General features: G+C 36.5%; 1 protein-coding gene across 8 annotated transcripts in view; it reads right to left on the bottom strand.

Moving 5' to 3' along the window:
* REPS1 (RALBP1 associated Eps domain containing 1) overlaps nt 1–20,959 on the bottom strand; it is an 82,514-nt gene that overhangs the window by 5,015 nt on the left and 56,540 nt on the right. For 3 of the 8 annotated variants that reach the window (XM_010589263.3, XM_064291414.1, XM_010589160.3), the window contains exons 10-17: nt 18,468–18,548; nt 12,621–12,708; nt 9,146–9,247; nt 6,999–7,071; nt 5,518–5,636; nt 4,559–4,623; nt 2,385–2,570; nt 1,191–1,286 (exon numbers count right to left, since the gene is read on the bottom strand). In XM_010589263.3, the coding sequence (XP_010587565.2) occupies nt 1,191–1,286; nt 2,385–2,570; nt 4,559–4,623; nt 5,518–5,636; nt 6,999–7,071; nt 9,146–9,247; nt 12,621–12,708; nt 18,468–18,548 (810 nt within the window). The remainder of the gene's footprint in view (nt 1–1,190; nt 1,287–2,384; nt 2,571–4,558; nt 4,624–5,517; nt 5,637–6,998; nt 7,072–9,145; nt 9,248–12,620; nt 12,709–18,467; nt 18,549–20,959) is intronic. The other 5 variants (XM_023553753.2, XM_003403981.4, XM_010589332.3 and 2 more) reach the window with 5 other exon arrangements.

Genomic DNA, 20,959 nt, shown 5'->3' on the forward strand with positions numbered 1-20,959 from the left:
CATGCTGTTTTAATAATTATTGGGAATGTCTAGATGATACTAGGAAAAAAAAAATTACCAAAAGTGTTACCTTAAAGGGAAGTATAATGGTAGCTGTAATTTACTTTGAAATGCATTAAAAAAGAAAAGGATTGGTCGATAGAAGGATATACAGATATGTGATAAACCAAGTATAGTAAAATATTAATGGTACAATCAAGGTAGTGGATTTACCGATATACAATGTAAAATTCTTTCAACTTTTCTGTATGCTTTCAAGTTTTTGTAAAAAATCATGGGGCAAAAGTTACTCCTAAAAACAGGTGAAGAAAAAGTTAAGAGCACAGAGTATAACATTAGAATGTTGATATTTTTTTCCTATTATAATCAAGACTCAATTAAAAGAAACTGCATTTGACCTATACGGAAGTTCTGCTTTATGTATCTGGAAGAATATAATAACCACATAAATTTTGAGAAGCTGTAGCATGTAGCTAACAGAGATTAGAGGATAATATCTCCTAGAATGTTTAAACAGGCTGGCTTCATTGTGAGAGTGTTAAGTGCTGTCAAGTCAGTTCCGACTCAAAGCGACCCTATATACAACACAACAAAACAATGCCCAGTCCTGCCACCATCCTCACAATTGTTGCTATTATTTGAGCTCACTGTTGCAGCCACTGTATCAATCTATCTTGTTAAGTGTCTCCTCTTTTTCACTGACCCTCTACTTTACCAAGCATGACACCCTTCTCCAGGGACTGGTGCCTCCTAATAATGTGTCCAAAGTATGTGAGAAGACGTCTTGCCATTCTCGCTTCTAAGGAGCATTCTGGCTGTACTTCTTCCAAGACAGATTTATTTGTTATTCTGATAGTCCATGGTATATTCAATATTCTTTGCCAACACCATAATTCAAATCCATCAGTTTTATTTCGGTCTTCCTTATTTACTGTACAGCTTTCACATGCATAAGGGCAACTGAAAATATCACAGCTTGGGTCAGGTGCACCTTAGTCCTCAAAGTGACTTCACTGTGAGATAGACTACATTACAGTTAAAAGCATGGGAATGGGTTAGATGATCTCTAATTAACTTTATTTCTTAAGATTTTTGTCACCTTTAAAGTTTCTTTTTATAAAGCAAAAATATCTAATATAACTTTTTAACATGTATAAAACGATCAATATTATCAAGGAGCTTCTGCATACCACATTGGCGGGAGCACTAGCAGCTGTCTTTTCTTCAATTTTACTCTCTGTTTTGGCACCTCGAAGAGAATTTGAAGGATCAGAAGATTTTTCAACCTAGAGATGAATACATTTTTGTTACCATCTGTAACATACAATCATGCATAAATACTTAATATGTAACAAATCAGAGAGTAAAATATAAAGAAAATACTCATTCTGACAACAAGGATGTGCGATGAAGATGAGATGCAATTTGAGAAAACCTTGCTAAGTGACCCTTCTCTACTACTCAAGGGCAGGGAGGAGGGAAGGTACCAGACCTCTGAGGGAGAGGAGGTCAGGGTAAGAATACAGCCATAGCGCTGAACCTCCAAGTAGTTGGTTTGGGAAGTTCTTGCAGTTGGGGAAGGGGGCGCATCTATGCCAGGGGAGTGGGTACCAGCGTACAACTGTGCTTCCCCCCAGGACCACCCTTGCTGTCTTGGAGGCACAGCCCATTCTCGTACTAGCACCAGCAGCCAGGCAGAAAGTTACAGGTTTGAAGAAGTGGCTGGAAGAAAAACGTCAACTGATCAGATGTATAAGAAACCTTTATCTGAATTATGCCAGTCTAATAAACACAGATTTTGCATCCCTATGGGAGGTTCGATATGGATTGGCACCTCCAACCCTATATTTATGCTCAGTGAGGACAGGGATTCCTAGAGTAGTTCTTGCCACTACAACTGTAAGAGTCTTCTGGTACAAAATTTTGGCATCTTGTCATCTGTAAGTCTGTTTAACTAAAGTGACTTACTCTCAAACAAACTGAATGTAGCTATGGTAACTATAGCCTGTTATCACAAGAAAATCCTCACCAAATCACAGAATCAGATGCTTAGCACTAAGATAAAACCCTCAGAGTGGTTTTTAGCCAGGACCAGGAAGGTGGTTGTGGCTGTGTCTTTTTACACTATACCTACCCCCACCCAGACTCTGATTTTTACTAAGCATCACACTACAACTCATCAGTATCCGAAGCCAAAACCAAGGCTGAGAAGCACTGATCTAAGGAACAGAAATCCCCTAAAAGCAGCAGCAGCAGGTGTTTTACTCATGGATGTCCCCTCTAGTATCTGCTCTTTTAGGGGTTCCTTTGTTTACAGACAGGCTGATGAGTATGATGAGGGAAGAGAGTCCCACAGAAAATGAGATAAAGCCTGGAAAACTGACCGGCAACACCTCAGGATGCCTCTCGGCTTCATCATCTTGCTCTTCATTTACACTTGATGCAGTAAACACTTCAAATTGGCTGAAATCTGCAAAATTTGGTTGCTCTGGTATCTGCTGAGGTGAGGTACTAGTGTGGGTGATGAGGCCATCGGCATCCACTGAGCGATGCACAATGGGACCAGGAGCCTATAAAACGGGTTAGAATGAAGGAACAAATATTTTACCGATGGATTCTTGTCACCAAGTAGTCTTCTTTTCCTTTGAACATATACCATAAAGATGCTCTGTTTTATTAGCTATAAACTCAGGGAGGTGTGCGACAGTAACTTTTAGCTCTATAAGGCATAAATAAAAAGCCAAGACACTAAAAACCAAAAAAAGATGATGCTTCTTCAATAAAAAAAGTTACTTTTACAAAATCCTTATTGGCAAATAAAGTGTGCCCGAGGAGAGGGGAGGGGAGGGTTTGGTCCTACCCTTTTCGCTCTACCTGCACACTGATTACAGGGGCTCTACTGTCAGCTTTTTTTTTTTCTTTATGGAGCTGTACAACAGTTTGTTCTTTATAAAGGTTATTTGTGAAAGTGTTTTGTTAGGCTTCTTAAAACTTTGTCATTTTCAAAGTATGAAAACCACCGCTCTAACTGTTCTCCCAACACTTGAGGCACACTTCCTCTCAACTCATCCTCCACACCTTTGCCAGACCAACCCTAAAACCTTCATTCTAGGTTCACCTTACTGAGTGTCTACTTTGTGCCACGCAGTGTAGGTGCAATGGTGAACAAAACAAGGTCCGTGTCCTAACACGGTGCAGAGTGAGAGGTAAATAAACTAATGATTAAAATAGAGTGTGAGAAGTTTTACAACAAAGGAAGTGAAGGATTCTACAGGAATAAATCTGAAGTCTTTTCTCCTGGTTATTCTTTTTAAATCCTCCATCTCCAATAGGAAAAAAATCTATCCTTCTTAGTATGGTATGGGGCCCTGGTGGCACAGTGGTTAAGAGCTACGGCGTGCTATGGCTGTTAACCAAAAGGTCGGCAGTTCAAATCCACCAGCTGCTCCTTGGAAACCCTATGGAGCAGTTCTACTCTGTCTTACAGGGTTGCTATGACTCAGAATCGACTCGACGGCAACAGGGTAGTATGATATAGAAGGTGCTCTGCCCCCTCCCCACCTTCCTAGTTTCTTTTCCCACTGTCCCACATGTCCACTCCAGTTGTACTCAACAACTCATCTTTCCTGAAGAATATGGCAGGCTTAACACATGTCTTTATTGTCATTCCTTCTGTCTGGAATGCCCTCTCCCAATAAATACCACTTTATCCTGCAAGACTGCTCAACTTTTATTTCCTTCATTGTACTTTTACCTCCTCAATTTCATACCAGACTTTACTAGCCGGTAAGGTTGTCCCAACAGCATTTTATAAATACATCTACCGAAGCACTTCTATTGTATTACAATTATTGTTTATAGGTCTATCTTCCCCACTAGCCTGAGCTTCTTGAGTCATGAGACCAACTAATTGGGTTTCACAGCTTAACTCTAGGTAAAGGTATTTCTCCTGGCACTTTACATAAAATAAATACTGGAATATTCAAATATCAGTACCTTTTATGATTAAGGAGGTATCTTTTAATCACTAATTCCCAATTTCATTATAAAAACCTAACTCAGAAAAACCAACCAAATTCGTTCATATAAAAACTAGCCATTCACATAAAACTAGCAGCTATAATCTAGAAATCTATCCTGGAAGATAAAAGTTTTATGCAGATCAAAACAATTTTGACCTGGCAAAGACTCAGAGGTCATCTGAAACATCTCTTAATGTAACAGGTTCAGAGAGACAGGGTGAGGTCACTCTGTGGGTCAGTGCTAGATCAGGACACACATGCACATCTCCCATCTCCCAATCCACTGTTCTTCCCAATAAACTCTCCTTTGTCAAGACATTATCATTTGCTCCACTTTCAAGCTTTGTTGAAAAAATAACAACTCGAATCCTTATTCAAATTCTATTTTCATGGAATTAAATGCTCACTAAGAATGACCATTAGGTAATTCCTGACCTTAACTTCACAATAATTCTAGGCTAGAATCAAATGCTTAACAGATCTTGGGGACTGTAATGACTGGTATGTAGTAACGAACACCACTAGGACTGAGTTACCTGTGAGGGCTGTGGTCTTGGAGGCACTGCAGGGGGATGGGCAACAACTCCAGCCTGTTGTTGTCCTGCATGAACACACAACATCAGTACTTTTTTCTTTCTTTCTTTTTTTAGTAACTATAATCTCTTTGATAGTAGAAGAAACAGGCTGAAAAAATGTCACCACGTGATAAAGATTTCTAAGAACGTTTGGAAGACATACATTATCTTATAAAACTGTCTCTACTCCATCTAACAGCCAAATCTCCTGGACTTCCCTCAGACTTCATTTCTCTTGTTACTCCTACTGCATGAGGCACTGCTGACATGCTCTTCCTGGTTTCCCTAATACTAGTCATTCTTGGTTTTCTTCCCATATTCTGCCTGCTCTTTAGCCACCACACATGAAGACTTCCAAATTTTTCCTCTTCGTTTCACATATCTATGTAAACGACCCTCAAGTAATCCATCGATCTTTCTCAGCTCAGAAGTCCTATGGCCTGTTGATTATTTCCCCTTTCCAAACTCATAATGACTAAAACAGAACATCATCACCCTCTGCCCTAACTATTTTCTATTTTGATCAACCATACTACTACTCCAGTTGCACAAAAACGGAAACCTTGGAGTTAGTTATAGCTCCTCTCTCTCCTTTGTCAGCCAAATCAAATTAGTCAACAAGACCTATTATATCTTCACCCCCTGAACCCTCAATATCTTTACATCTTTCTTTTTAAGTTTTCTGTGGTACCTCTTAGAAAAAAAAAAAAAAACCTCTTAGGTTCTCATTTTAATTCAACACATTTTAGATGGTCATTAAGAAAACACTGTCTCTTGTTTGATATCTTTTAATCTAGAATTTTTCTTCAGGTAAACAAACAAAAAAAAAGACACATTAAGAAGAAAAAAAGAAAATGTGTATATCTTTCATGAACCTTAAAATTAAATGATAAAGTATTTTATGGTTCTCTAACCCCTACCTGTGGTGACTGTAAAGGTCCGATTCATATCTAAAGATGAGGATCTAGAATGAGACGGCTGTGGCCTTGGAGGGGGAGGTGGTGGTGCAGTGTTATCAGGCGACGTTCCTGAATGAGACCTGCAAAATTGACTCCATTATGACTGTTCATGCTACTGATGACAGGGCCTTTTTCTCTTTAAGCATTCAAACTTTGATAAATAGCAAAGGATTTTACCAGCAGTGACATTTTCTTAGGTAAACAAGTACTACAATAAATAAAGATGGCGCTCTTTATGACGTGCTCTAAGTAAGTGGTTATTTGGTATAGCAAACAATTTTTTTTTGGTACAAAACTATACATTAAACAAAATTTCAAAAATTTTGAAAAGTTAGTTACTAACATGAATTCAAGACAGACCACAAATCTAGTAATGTTTTCCCATTCAATTAAAGGTAATATTAGTCTGAAAAACTGTTTTCAAAAAAGAGAAATTCTACTTTCATATATGATTAGCTTTCAACCTGTTTAAGTTTAGAGTTGTTAAAAGTAGAGATAGAATGTGGCTGAAGTACTTGAGATACCCCATTCCTGTGTCACCAGAAGCCAACTCATTTAGAGATGACTGTACTCATGTTCAGTTCACCCTAGAGGCTCACTGTTTGCTACAAAGCTTTCACTAGTCTGAAAACAGACTTTCCTGCATGGACTCTGGTGATCTGATCTTTGTACACAGGACTTAAAAAAAACAAAATATAAAATCCAAGATGGCAGAAACTCTAAGAAACATAGGAAGAAGTATATAATAAGTCAGAAAAGAAGGCAAACAGCAAAGAGCTATAAGCTCTTTAGAGATTCTATTACTAGTCTCTCTACAAGCTCCAGATGTGTGGCAAAGGGAGCCATACTATGTGCAAAAAGTGAGGGAGCAAGATGCTTCTGCCTTGCACACAGCTTTCAGTGGAAAGTAACGCCTTTGTAGACAAGCAAGCCCCTTTTTGCCTTTTGCCTCATCCTACACGTAATTTTATGAGTGCCTAAAAGATTGTATGTGTAAATAAATCTCTTCAGGTTGGGTAGAAAGTCCAACATCAAGCTGTGCTTCCGGATGGCATTTTAAAACTGAATTCTTTCAGTACCTGCCATAAAACAGTAATAGGAAATATGCATATCAGTTACTTAAACCCTCACACTGTTTTGCTACAAAAAAGATTAGAATAAATGTCTACTGCCAAGAAGTCATCAACTCTTTTTAAGCTTTCGACCAAATCCATGAAAAAAATAAGGACTTCTTATGGTTTTCTATTAGTGATGAAAAGAATCAGAATTACGTACTTGCCTTTTAAAGATATCAATAAATAATATACACGGGGCAGTTGTGTAAAAAAAAAACACACAAACCCCCCCCCAAACAGAATAATATGTACTTGGTTCTAAATAACTGTAAATATTAAAATGTAACAAGATACCTTAATATACTTTTTACTGACAGAAATACTGACCTTTGACGATTTACATTGTTCCCAATCTGTTCTGGGTCAGAAGTAAAAGAGTCTGAACTACTGTAACCATCTGCTGATAAATGAAATATATTGTATTTAATAATAATCATTTCTTTGTTTTTTACTTTATAATCTCAAACATAAATGACATACTTTTAAAAATATTGGCTAATTAAAGATATTGGCTAAAAGGCTATTTGTTCCCAGTGTTATTATCTGGAAAAAGTTAAATATTAATCAAATAAATCACTACATATTCATACAGCAAAATACTATGCAGGTAGAATAAATTAGTCTCGAAAAATGAATATTTAATGACACAGAAATGTTCAAAATAAGCTACAAGGAAAGAGGTTACAAAGCAGTCATATACTGTAATTTCATTTTATAAAAATACACCTGTTCCATATATTCAGAAAGAGGATTATGGTAGACACCAAATGCAAACTGCAGCTTCTGTGTCATAATAACGTTATCATAATTCTTTTTTTTTGTATTTGTTTATTTGTATTGCATTTCTACAATAAATGTGAATAACTTTGGTAATGATCAAAAATCATCTTAAAAGAAGAAATAAGAAATATTTTAAATTAAAAACTCCCCTAATTTAAAAATTATGAATGTGAAAAATGAAAGGGTTAACATGAGAATAAATTGTGCTGAGACAACAATAAAATTTTTGAATTCAGCCAGGTCCCTGATTTTTCTCTTGAGGATACATCACTTTCCATGTTCTCCAAGTCTTATGAAGAAGTTGAGAGTCCTGCAAGTTGACTGAAGGTTGTGAAAGGATAAAGAAATCTAAGATCGACACTTGAGGGGCGATATGAAGGAACACTACTATATACTTTCAAGGGTTTTACAAATTGGAGGGACTTGCTGTTTGTTTACTTTCATTTCAAAACTTATCCCTTTCATTTTTCTTGCCCACTGATACAAGAATGATGTTAAAACTAACATATTCCCACTTGGGTATTCTAATAAGCATCTCAAGCTTAACATGTCCAAAACTGACCTCCTTCCCACACAAACCTGCTCCTATCACAGCCTTCCTCGTCTCCCAGTTCTCAGGCTCAAATCCCTGGAATTGCCTTGACTCCTCTCTCTCACATCCCGTATCACACAGGTAAGTAAATCTTGTGCTCTTTATCTACGGAATATAGCCAGAATCTGACTGGTTCTCAGCACTCTCCCTGCTATCACACTAGACCAAGCCAGCATCCTCTTCTGCCTGGATTACTATAACTGTCTCCTAATGGTCTCTCCCTGTTTCAATGCTCTTCCAGCCTATTATCAATACAGCTGCCAGACTGAGCCTGCTAAGACGGAGGGTCAGACCACGTCACTCCTCCGTTCAAACCTTTAAGGGGTTTCATCTCACACAGTACAAGTCAGTCATTTCACTGTTCCCCTGTTACTACTACTTGCTGTCTCTGCCCAGCCACACGTGCTCACTGATTCTGTTCCAGGTGTTGGCTTCCTGTTCCCAGTAGAAGTAAAGCACGTTCCTCCCTAAGGGCTTTACATTTGCTGTTCTCTGTGCCTTAAATGTCCTTCCTTCAGATAGTCACACAGACAATTCCCTTCAACCCCTTTAAGTCTTAAAATTTATATTTGTTAAGGCCATCTTTACCTTTTCGAAATGGCACTCTTTCTCCCCTTTCCCAGTTTTATTTTTGTCCACAGTGTTACTTTCTAAATATGGGTTACTTTTATTCCCCCCTCCTACTTTCCTTCTGAGAACGTAAGCTTCATAAGAGTAAATATTTTTTTCTGTTGTGTTTTACTGATATATCCCCAGTGCTTACAACAGATCTTAGCACACAGTATCCAATAAAAACTCTCTCTATATACTGTATATAAATAATATATAATTCTCCTGTGAGAGAGAAACAAAGGAACAAGTAGGGAAAGGTCAATGGGTCAGCCTGGCTATAATGAGAGGAATGGCAAAAGGGGCCTGCTGTGAAGAGGTGATCAGTGGACAACCATTTATTATACACAGAAGAGGAGGGGTGTCTAAAAGTTTGACCTATTCTCTATTTTATTCAGTGAAGCTAGTATTAAGTGGCTATACATTTGAATTATTCAGGGCCTAAATCCAGACTTAAACTTTCGATAAAGATATAATGCTAACTTTCACTTACCTACAGTATTTCCAGAAGCAAATTTTACCGATGAATTTATCTTATTTTCTTCTGAAAGGTCAGGTGGTTTCACCAGCAATGGGCTAGTGGGATTATTATGATCTAGTAGAGAATTAATACGTAAAAATACAAGCTACAGATAATGGAATCAATAAATTCATAAACCTCAGAGTCCAAGATTATACTTCATTTAGATATTCCAAAGAAGTGGCAAGTGAATCCATGGGATAGAAAACAAAGTAATACTTTTAATAAAAACAAACATAAACCAGATTATACAGAAATTGCATTTTTTGCCGTAAGAAACTTCATTACAAAAAAGTTAATTTGCATGTTCATACTTTGTTAATTACACAGATGAGCTGTAAAATAAGTAATCTATCATGCTGATTTATACAGAAAATAAATCTACTTTTGAAAAACCTTAAACAGTTCATGTAAAATAAGGGACTACTTTCAAGAGTTCAAAGCAAAGTACACAATTTCATAGCCAAAATTTAACACGTATCTCTTTGATTAGAGTTTGAACACACTTTAAATATAAATTCACAGCAGTGACAATAAAAACTGACAGAGTACAGAAGATAAACTAGATAACTTGGATCTCCTAAAAATTAAATACTTAAGCTTATGAGAAGACTTCACCAAGAAGTGTCCAGAGTCTTAAAAGCCTATGAGCAGCCATATAAGATACTCCACTCATCCCACCCCATCTGGAGTAAGGGAGAACGAAGAAAGCCAAAGACAGAAAGAAAAGATCAGTACAGAGGACTAATGGACCACAACCACAACAGCCTCCACCAGACTGAGTCCAGCACAACTAGACGGTGCCCAGCTACCACCACCAACTGCTCTGACAGAGATCACAAAAGGGGGTCCCAGACAGAGCTGGGGATAAATACAGAACAAAATTCAAACTCACAGAAAAAGATCAGGCTTACTGGTCTGACAGAGACTGGCCCCCAGACACCCTTCAACTCAGTACTGAAGTCACTCCTGAGATTCACCCCTCAGCCAAAGATTAGACAGGCCCATAAGACAAAACAAGACTAAATGGGCACACCAACCCAGGGGCAAGGACATGAAGGCAGGAGGGGACAGGAAAGCTGGTAATGGGGAACCCAAGGTTGAGAAGGGGAGACTGTTGACATGTCACAAAACAATGTCTATTAATCGTTTAATAAGAAACTAATTTGCTCTGTAAACCTTTATCTAAAGCACAATTAAAAAAAAAAAAAAAAAAGACTTCGCCAAAAGAGTAAAAAGAGTTTTGGCTATGACATATTTGACAAGAGTCTAATCTCTAAAATTTATAGAAAACATCAACACCTCAGCAACAAAAAGACAAACAACCCATTTAAAATGGACAAATGACATGAACAGACACTTCATCAAAGAAGACATTCAGGTGGCTAAAAGACACATGAAGAGACGCTCTCAATCATTAGCCATTAGAGATGCAACTCAAAACTACAGGGAGATGATACCATCTCACCCTGGCAATAATGGCACTGATCAAATAACAGAAAACAACAAATACTGGTGCGGTTGTGGGGAGACTGGAACTTTCACACACTGCTGGTGGGAATGTAAAATGGTACGACCACTATGGAAAACACTTAAAAAGCTAGAAAGAGAAATACCATATGATCCAGCAATTCCCCTCTAGGTATATATCCTAGAGCTGTGACAAGAATTCACATATGCACACTCATGTTCATTGCAGCCTTATTTACAATAGCAAAAAAGATGGAAAGAATCTAAGTGCCCACCAACTGATGAATGGATAAACAAACCATGGTACATATACACAATGGAATACTATGTAATGAAAAGGAATAATGATGAATCCTTGAAACACATCACAACATGGATGAATCTGGAGGACATTATGCTGAGTGAAATAAGTCAATCATGAAAGGGCAAATATTCTATGAGACCACTATTATAAGCAGTCGAGAGGGGGAAGGAAGGAAAATCACTAACTAGAGAGTAGACATGTGTTAACTTTGGTGAAGGGAAAGGCAGTACACAATATGGGGGAAGTCAGCACAACATGACCAAAGCAAGAGAAGACACTGAGAGGCACACAAGAATAAAAGGCAATGGTGGTAAATACTATAACATATACAATCCTGCAACACAGTAATAATAAACAATAATTTATGAGTAGATATATAGGCAGATATGTATGCTGAATAGGTGTGGAAGGGCATATGGGAGTATACCCATGTGCATATATAAGTTTGCAGAATGGATGTTTCTACATATTTGTATGTGCTGCATATGTACTCATATATATATATATATATATATATATATATATATATATATATATATATATATATATATACACACATACATAATAGAGCACACAGGGTGCACAGTCATGAAAACTTCATACACATAACCAAACACCTCACCGGACTGAGGTACTGGCCTTGGAGGCTATGGACCATAGCACTGGGGAACATCCAGGTCAACTGGCATAACACAGTTCATAAGGACAACATTCTACATCTCACTTTGTTGAGTAACATCTGGGGTCTTAAAAGCTTGCAAGTGGCCATCTGAGATATAACTATCGGTGTCTTTCTGTCTGGAGCATAGGAGACTGAAGAAAACCAAAAACTCAAGGAACCAATTAGTCTAAAGGAACCACAGGAACTATAGGCTCCATTAGCCTGAGACTGGAGGAACTAGATGGTGCCCAACTGCCACTAGTCACTGCTCTAACCAGGATCACAACAGAAGGTCCTGGTTAGAAGGGGGAAAAAAATTGTAGAACAAAATTCAAATTCATAAAATGGACCAGATTTATTGGTTCAAGAGAGACTGGAGGAATCCCCAAGACTATAGCCCTTAAACATCCTTCTAACTTGGAACTGAAGCCATTCCCAGATAATGCCTTTCAGCCAAATAACAGGCCGATAAAATTAACAATAACATCCATGAGGAAAATGCTCCTTAGAATAATCATCTATATGAGACCAAAAGGACAAGATCAGCCCAAAATCAAAGATGAAAAGGCAGGAAGGGGCACAGAAACCGGAAGAATGGAAATGGGGGCACTCAGGGTAGTAATGGGGAAGGTTCTGACACACTGCCAGGACTGCAATCAATGTCAGGGAACAATTTGTGTATAAATTATTGAATGGGAAACTAATTCTCTCTGTAAACCTCTACCTAAGGCACACATACACACACAAAAGTATAAATTAAAAAAAAAAAAAAAAAACCTGACAGGGTATTAGAAAAGGCTCATTTTCCAAATGTCCTTATTCAAAAACTTCATAATTTAAATTTAACTATTTCCTTTTTAAAACTGATATACATATGTACACACATAATTGTGGAATCTACTAGGTTAAAAAAATAATCAATCATGAAAGAAACTTGAACCCTCACAGAATAATTACTTGTGTATTTTAGTTTGATACTAAATTAAAATACAACCCAGCTACAGATTCCTTACCACTGCCAGTTCTTTTAAGTTCCATTTCCTGCATGTGGATTTTGCTTGGAGTCATTCGGATGGGAACTGGATGAACGATAGCAGTATCCTAGAGACAAATGGGAGGAAAAACAGAATTTGTATTAAAAATGTCAAGCTAATGCCATGAAATAATAAAAACCAACAAGACTTTAAAAAGTGGTGGATAGATTTTTGCATTCATACCTAAGGCAGGCATAACAATAAATTTTTTACACAAAAAATTCTAGAATAACATTATATATACTAATATTCACTATACATGTCTAATAATCTTATTTATTTTCTAAAAAGTACACTTAAAATTTTGAGTACTTACAGATTTGCATGAACAAAATGGTCTTATAAAAATACAGTTCATGACAATTTTCAAAAGCAAAAGGTAAAATGATCTGATGAAATTCTATAAATGTGTACCTTTGAGGTTAAAGTGAACTATTTCATGAAGATCCAAGGATTAAGTAATAGACTTAAAATCCATTTTTATTTCTGATTTGCTTTCTTATTCATGAAAATCTGACACTTTTCTTTTTCATATATAAAACAAAGTTAATGAGATGCCTGTTACACTGCAATATTAGGCACAATATATACTTTCTATAGTTTAGTTTAAATTTGAAATCTCAAAATTTAGCATTAAACTTCCACACAGGAATCCATTTTTAAGAGGAACAAGTAAGACTCCTATGTTAACACTCTAGTGCTTTTCTTACACTTTTTTTAATGACTACAGACCTCATCTTTCTAAACTTCATGGGTGGCAAGTCTAGTTAGAGATTGGCAGAAGAGACTTTTGAAAAGAATGAAAAAAAATCAGGCAGAAAAGACAGGATGAAGACAAATGGAAGCCTCTCGGGAAGGAAAGAAAATGAGAAAGGTATACACGGCCACACAGGCAGGCTTGGCCCCAGGGGCTGAGACCCCAAGAAAGGAACCAGAACCAGATCAAGCACAGGGATTATCAGCAACAGACCAGCTAAAAATACTGCTATCGGGACTCAGGAGGTGGGAGGGGATGGGACATTGTAATGGGTAATAGTGTTAACACCAAGCCCTTGATGGAGAAAGCTAAATTCTAGCATATAATCTCTTATCTGACAGGCCTCCTTTGTTCTTGGTTTACTCTCATAATATTTAAATTCAAACAGTGTATAATAAATTCTATCACTTTTATTTTGACAAATTCATTCACAGTAGCTTCCTACCTACGTATCAGCGAGGCTGTAGATAAAGCTGATGTATTTATCCAATGAAATTGAACTGACACCCTACAACTCTGAAATTGTAGTTATATATATATGCTTAGATTTCTCGCATAGTAATAAGCCATCTCGGGAAGATGTTTATAACAATACATGTAAGATATTGTTTAAATTATATTTATGGCTATAAAATGGCTTTAGGGACCACTCTACTATTGTCTTAATTTACAATTTTAATGAGAGAAATAATTGTTATTAGATTCAGCATTCACCATTATAAGTCAAGATCAAAGGAGAAATGATAATTCATGAGAAAAGTTCTTATTCGAAATCCAAAATAAATTACAAAAGAACAAGCAAGGAAAACTTATTGGTAGATGCTTTAAGTTTAAATATTCATCTAATATACATTCTATATATACATGTGTGTATATATAATCAGATTTATGAAGCATTCTCACAATTGAAAATATTAGCCTCTTTATAAATTTCTAGCATAATAAATGGAAGTCACAGTAATGACTCCAAGAAAACAAAACCATGAATGTTTCAAGACTTCAATCTCCAAATAATACACATGATACTTTTCTGTACCAAGAAATCAATGCTCTGCAGTACACTCGAGTCATACAGTCACTGGTTGCTGTGGGGCTGCAATAGCTTTAGTCCAGTGGATCCTGCTGCTGGCAGAGCAAGGCAATTCCTTGATGAACTTTACATAAATGACTAGACCTAACATTAGATTCAGGAGCTCTGGTGGTGCAACGGTTAAGCGCTCGGCTACGAACTGAAAGGCTGGTGGTTCGAACCAACCCAGCTGCTCCACTGGAGAAAGACCAGCTTCTGTAAAGATGACAACCAAGAAAACCCTATGGGGCAGTTCTACTGTCACATGGGGTCACTATGAGTTGGAATGGACACAACAGCACCCAACAACATTAGACTAATAAATCAGAAATCTGTATGTGGCTGCTGTACAGCGAATATAGAGAAGTTTAAGTGTTTCAATGTCTAAATAAAGGACCATGTAGAAGCTTCTGAGTCCATAGCCACAAGACGCCAAACAAATACTTCCTGTGCTCCAGACTAAAACCCAAACCAAACCCAGTGCCATCGAGTCAATTCCGACTCATAGCGACCCTATATGACAGAGTAGAACTGCCCCATAGAGTTTCCAAGGAGCGCCTGGCAGATTTGAACTGCTGACCCTTTGGTTAGCAGCCGTAGCACTTAACCACTACACCACCAGGGTTTCCTGCTCCAGTCTAGCTTCCCTAAATTAACAACTTAAAAAAAAAAAAAAAAAAAAAAAGGAAAAAAAATTCTAAACTCTGACTGGCATGCACTGCCCACTTTCTTCTGCCTACCCAAATCACCCAAAGCCTTGGGAAACCCATTTCGAATCACTCATAGCACATTTGTATTGGATATCTGGGCACCTGATTTTATACAATTCAGCACAGTGTTGAATACTGTCTTATATTATGCTCATTTATCTATATTCTCCACATGCCTTAAATCCCGTTGTTGCTATGTGTCTGAATCCAGACCTGCTTCCTTTCCATGCCTGCATCACTAACTTAGTTCAGGTGCTCATCATCTCCTTAATGGCTCTCATCCCTCATATTGCTGCCCCCACCTTATCCTGATACTCCTTGCTGGGTCCTGTTGCCTATAAAATGAAGTTCAGATCCTTTGTCTAGCATATGAACATCTTCCCACTCTGGTTTCAGCTAAATTCTTTAGCCCCATCTCTCCCACCCCATAATTCTCCCATGTACACGTGTACCCTGTACTCTCTTCATTATACTGCTCATAATATTCTCTCTGCACAGAATGACCTTGTCAACATCTGTCAAATCATACTTTAATTAGTTAGCCAATCCTTTCTCTGTCCACATTCTTGTTCACAGATATACTATGATAATAACCAACATTAGCTATGTTGTAATCACCAACTTATAATAATTAGACTGTGGACTGCACAAGGCTGGAATCTTGTTTTTCATATCTTTACATCCCTAGAGGTTATCACAGGCACCCAGAAAGGGACACCCCCAATCCAGGTGAACTGGGCATAATAAGTGATCAAACTAATTCCCTTTTCATACTCTGAATTACTTATAAATTCTGCGGCATCTAGATCAGGCATAAACCATGGCAAAGATTATTACATCATACTTCTCATCAGTCTAGAATTTGCCTGGTGTTTTGATTCAAGTACACCCTAGCAGAAGTAAATTCTATCAGAGGCTATTGGCTGATTAAGCAGTTTGACAAAAGTAGTGAAGTTTCTGGAAATAAGGTAATCAGAAACCCAGTTTCATCAGAATTCTGAGAGTCTAATAACTAACCATTCCAGTTTACATCTGAGATCATAGGTGTCTCTCCAAGTGTTACACAGCAGTTTGGAACTTTACAAAAATTTTTACTTTATTGAGCAAATGGCTAACTACAAAAAATTAGCTTTCTTTTTATATCCCACTAAATGTTCTTACACTATAAGGGATGTTAAATTCATATTAGAACTATAGTGAAATTTTTTCCTAGGTGATTTTTCTTCTAATTTGAATGGACCTTATTTACATAAGTCTTGCAAAAGACATCTGAGGTTTTGTCTAAAGGCTATGGTCTGCAAATAGGCAATACTTTAAGTATTAAATGATGGTTAAAAAATTCAGACACTTCAATGCAAACAGGATATCTCCCTAATTTAAAATTTAAAGTGAGATTACTGCTTGGGGAACAATCTTTAAAGTTTGCCGCCATAAAAAAGTGTTTTCTAGGTATCAGATTATAGATATTTAGGAATGTCAACTTTATCAAATTTGGAGTTCTAAATTCAAGATGAAAATTCCAATCAACCATTTTTTATTTCCCTAGAGCCTCCTGATACACTAGAGGTAACAAAATACTGAGCCATAGCATTTTAAACATTAGGCCTGACATTTGAAAATTTGTGTATTATTTCCAAACAACAAGAACATCACTGTTATTAAGCCCAATATTTCCCCACAGTCAAGAGTTCCAGGCTTTACAGAGTGTTCTTGCCTGGCTTGACAAAGAATTAGAACAGTGAGTGATCATTTCCACTATTTTCTGAGGGTTAGAGACTAAAATAGAGTTCCTTTATTGCTACATTAAATTTTCCTTCCCAATAAAGCAATTTCATTAAGTATTTTAAATAAAATTAGTTTGGCTGAATAACTAGAAGATAAGAATAATATGGAGAAATGAAATTTAAAGCTAGGGAAAACTTTTTTTTTTTTTAGCTTACAGCACCCGTCATTTCTCAAGAGACTTTAATTATAGCTGCTAATAAGCAGCACAGCAAAAAGTTTAAGCTTTGCCTTCTTTTAACTTCTCCTGGTCTGCATTTGGCAGAGATTAAAATCAAGGATTGCCCTCAAAGTCAAGCAGCAAGAAAAGTGAAGCAAAAGGCACAGGTAATCTACATAAAATTTGCCCCAGAATAACTCACAGATGATAAACACTTAAAAAAAGCTTCTATACAGTTGTTTGAGTTAAATAAATCTAAGAGCATCCTCTATATCAAACAGATATTAATACTTTAAAACTAGAAAACATATCAGAGATCCACTAATTAAACTGCTGAAAATATACTGTTATCTTTAAATGCCACTTCTCCAAAATCCACATTAAATGGCGAGACCATTTTTACACTGAGTTAGTAAGTGCCAGATGTCTTTGATCATCTCAAGGCCATCTAGAAAAGAATCCCTTGTCTCACTTTCTCCATATCTTTCCACTCAACTCATTTTTAAAAATCCTACCTTTACACTCTTCTTCCCTTCCTACTTACTTCCTCTTTTCTTTTTGGAAGGGGCTTATTACCATGTTCTTCTCTTTAAAAGAAAAAAATAAAAAGAAACAGAAAAAGCAGAGGAGTGAGCAGCAAGAATAATTAATAGCTAAGATTTTGAAGTGTTCAAATAACTTGAGGGACAGGTGGGGGCATATAAAAAATTAACTCTGTGGAGATAGTTTATTCTTAATATCAGACTGTGAACTTTGTAGCATTTTCAAAGCAACATAGTAAACCACAGGAAGACAAGACAGAGGTTCTCTGCACAACGGGAATCTTTGACCAACAGCTCTGTACTGTTTTGCTGAACTTGATTCTCTCTAACAGAACTCAACATGCTAATGAAATCAAAGCCATATCATTTGTATTGTTAAAATAAAAAATGGCACTGCATAAATATTTACATACATAGTACATATTACGTGATATATAAGCATACAAATAAAACAGTATTTACGTAAGTGTCACTACACCGAAACACTATATATTTAATAAAACACACTGAATTAGCAAATGAAAACAAGTTAACTAAATCAGTTGTCACAAAATGCTTCTTTAGACGTGACAACACATTTACCAGATATTAAAAACATGTAAGTTTTCTCTTACCAAAGCAACTAGAAAATACAAAGAACGACAAAAATTTTCTTTCCACCATTAAGCACACACAAATTGAAAGGCCTGCCACCATTTCCCTTTAAGCACTCCACTGAATCATGCAGATCAGCTAAAAATCATAATGAATGGAAATTTGGGTTAATAAAATTAATTTCAAACAAGCAAGCTAAGTGATTGACTTACAGGATCAGCTGGTGCAATGTTAGAATCAAATTGGGTCAGAGTTTGTGAGCTTGAAGAGCGTTCGCTAAATGTCTCCCACTGCTGAACAGACAGAGGAGAGACAAGTCAGCATGATGAGAAAGATGGAATAAAAGATCACCGGAGAAGACTGAGCAAAGTCATTCAGAGGTTGCACTGCAAGTTGTGGTTCACAGGCCTGACAAAATTCTGTCATTTCTGTTTTTCCATGAACATTTTATACGTACCCACCCTGGGTCATCTTGTAAGGGTGAGGAGCCTCACAATTAAATATGGGGTAACAATTTATTGTGATCTCTATGCAAGAGATTCAAAGGGCTTACAGAATTACAACTCAAAACACAATACTGGAACAGAGTCTAAGCAGCATTAATGGCCACCAAGTAAACATGTAAAGGGGTTTATTTTGACTAGAGAAAGAAAGAATAACTTCAAATCCTTCTTTTAAAAGTCAAATGTTTGTGTATTGATTTGGGGAAACTAATGAATCCCAAGTACCAAAACTTTGGTCAAGACAAAGCAAGTCAGTGCGACTTGCCAGTGCGACCCCTGAAAAATGATTCTAATATGTATGTGCACATATTTTATACATCTGTATGGATATTTAATAAAATATAATTGAGATAAAACGCAAAGAACTCTGGAATAGCGAAATGCAAAGAATTCTGGAATTAATACATGTTTGAGCTTTTGTCAATCTGTAGCAAGTCAACCCCTGCAGTCAGTACTACAAACAGGGCCATGCCAGACCACAAGACAGAACTACCCATCAGGCACCCCTCCCCATGCTAGAAAAATCAGAATGCGGCCACAATGAGAGCAAACCAAGCATCTGAGTGTTATACATAGATGATGTATTTTGATATGAGATGCTACTTTTCAAAGAGGCATACAAATATTGTACTTCTTAAAATAGGTGGAGTAATAAGTTAATATCAATCATAGTAAATTCCACTTGTTTTGAAAATCTTAGTAATAAAACATTATGGGATATTTATATAAATATCGTTTTAAGGTCATCACTAAACAGTGATTCTTAAGAGTTATCAGTTGTTCTCTGAAGAGGGAAAAACAACTACACATATACAATATATACATACAAATGCTTACACACAGACAGACCTACCCCCAAATCCTCTTTTAATAATTCAGTACGGAAAAGCATACATTTTTATGCTTCAAAGTTCAACTTACTACTTAAAATTGTGATATTTCAATTTGAGAACGCATGTAGAATTTAATATTAGCAAGTGAGGACTTTATTTAAAAATTATCTGCAAAAATGGCTAATACGTTAAATATTTTTTTCTTACAGATTAGTTTTCTTATCATAAAAATGAAGATATACTAAGAAATACTGATGAATTCAAAGTGTTTCTTGAATAGAGAAAGTCCATAATAATTAATTTTTAGCATGTGACATCACTTCAAGGAAACGACTTACCAATGCTTATTCACATAATTAGCTTTAGGTAATAATCATATGAACACAGAAGGAATTAAAAAAATCCTAATTATTTCATGGTGGCGAAATTTTAGACACAAAGATTTTTGTTAAAAAGAAGGTATTTACCTCACTTGGGTGGCAAGAAGTTTAACATAGTTTCACAAGACTGTATGTAAGCTCTCTAGGGGGCAGAGAGATACTCTCATCTCCCTAACTTTAGTATACCGTGTGAGAGCACAGGCTCTGGAGCCAAACTCCTGGAATCTTAGGTATGCTGTACAATCTTGGGCAATTTATTTAACCTCTCTGAGCTTCAGTTTCACCATCTGTGACATGAGATTAGTAATACCTACATCACAGGTTTGTGTAAAGATTAAGTCAGTTAATATATGTAAAGAGCTTCTTGAATAGTAACCGACACATCAAAAGTGCCCAACAAACGTTAGGAATTATTACTATTATCCTGTACAGTGCCTAATATAGTGCCTTGTCCATATCTAGCAGGTGCCGAATAAATACTTTTTCAAAGAATATTCTTTAACTGTGCACTGTGGTAGAAAACTAAAATATAACTTAAATTCCATATTCTAAGAAGACATTTTTGTAAATATTATTAAAATACCTTAAAATTAATGTTACTTTATTAGCATTTTGATTTTTTACAAATAAAAAAGCAGCACACTGTGCTATTCATTCTAATTACCCAATATTACAAAGTAAAACTTGACAGGAGCACTTAAGAGCCAAGTCAGCTACTGAAATCCGAACCTGGAAGGGACTCCCGTCTCCGGTCTTTAGTGATCACACGTGATCGTATCTGGAATGAACTTGGGCTTCAGAACTGAGACGCTTTTGAAAGAGCTCCCTTTATTTATAAATGGATATCAACAGATTTCTTATTTTATCCTTTTAATCTGATTTGCTTTTTAAAATGACAGTAATGAATAAATGTGGAAAAACACTACTTTCAAAAATACTGACCCTACTCTCTATAAAGCCTCTCTACTAGCAAATTCTTTCAAGGCTT

The sequence above is a fragment of the Loxodonta africana genome, chromosome 1 (assembly GCF_030014295.1).
Source record: "Loxodonta africana isolate mLoxAfr1 chromosome 1, mLoxAfr1.hap2, whole genome shotgun sequence".
Classification (NCBI taxonomy): Eukaryota; Metazoa; Chordata; class Mammalia; order Proboscidea; family Elephantidae; genus Loxodonta; species Loxodonta africana.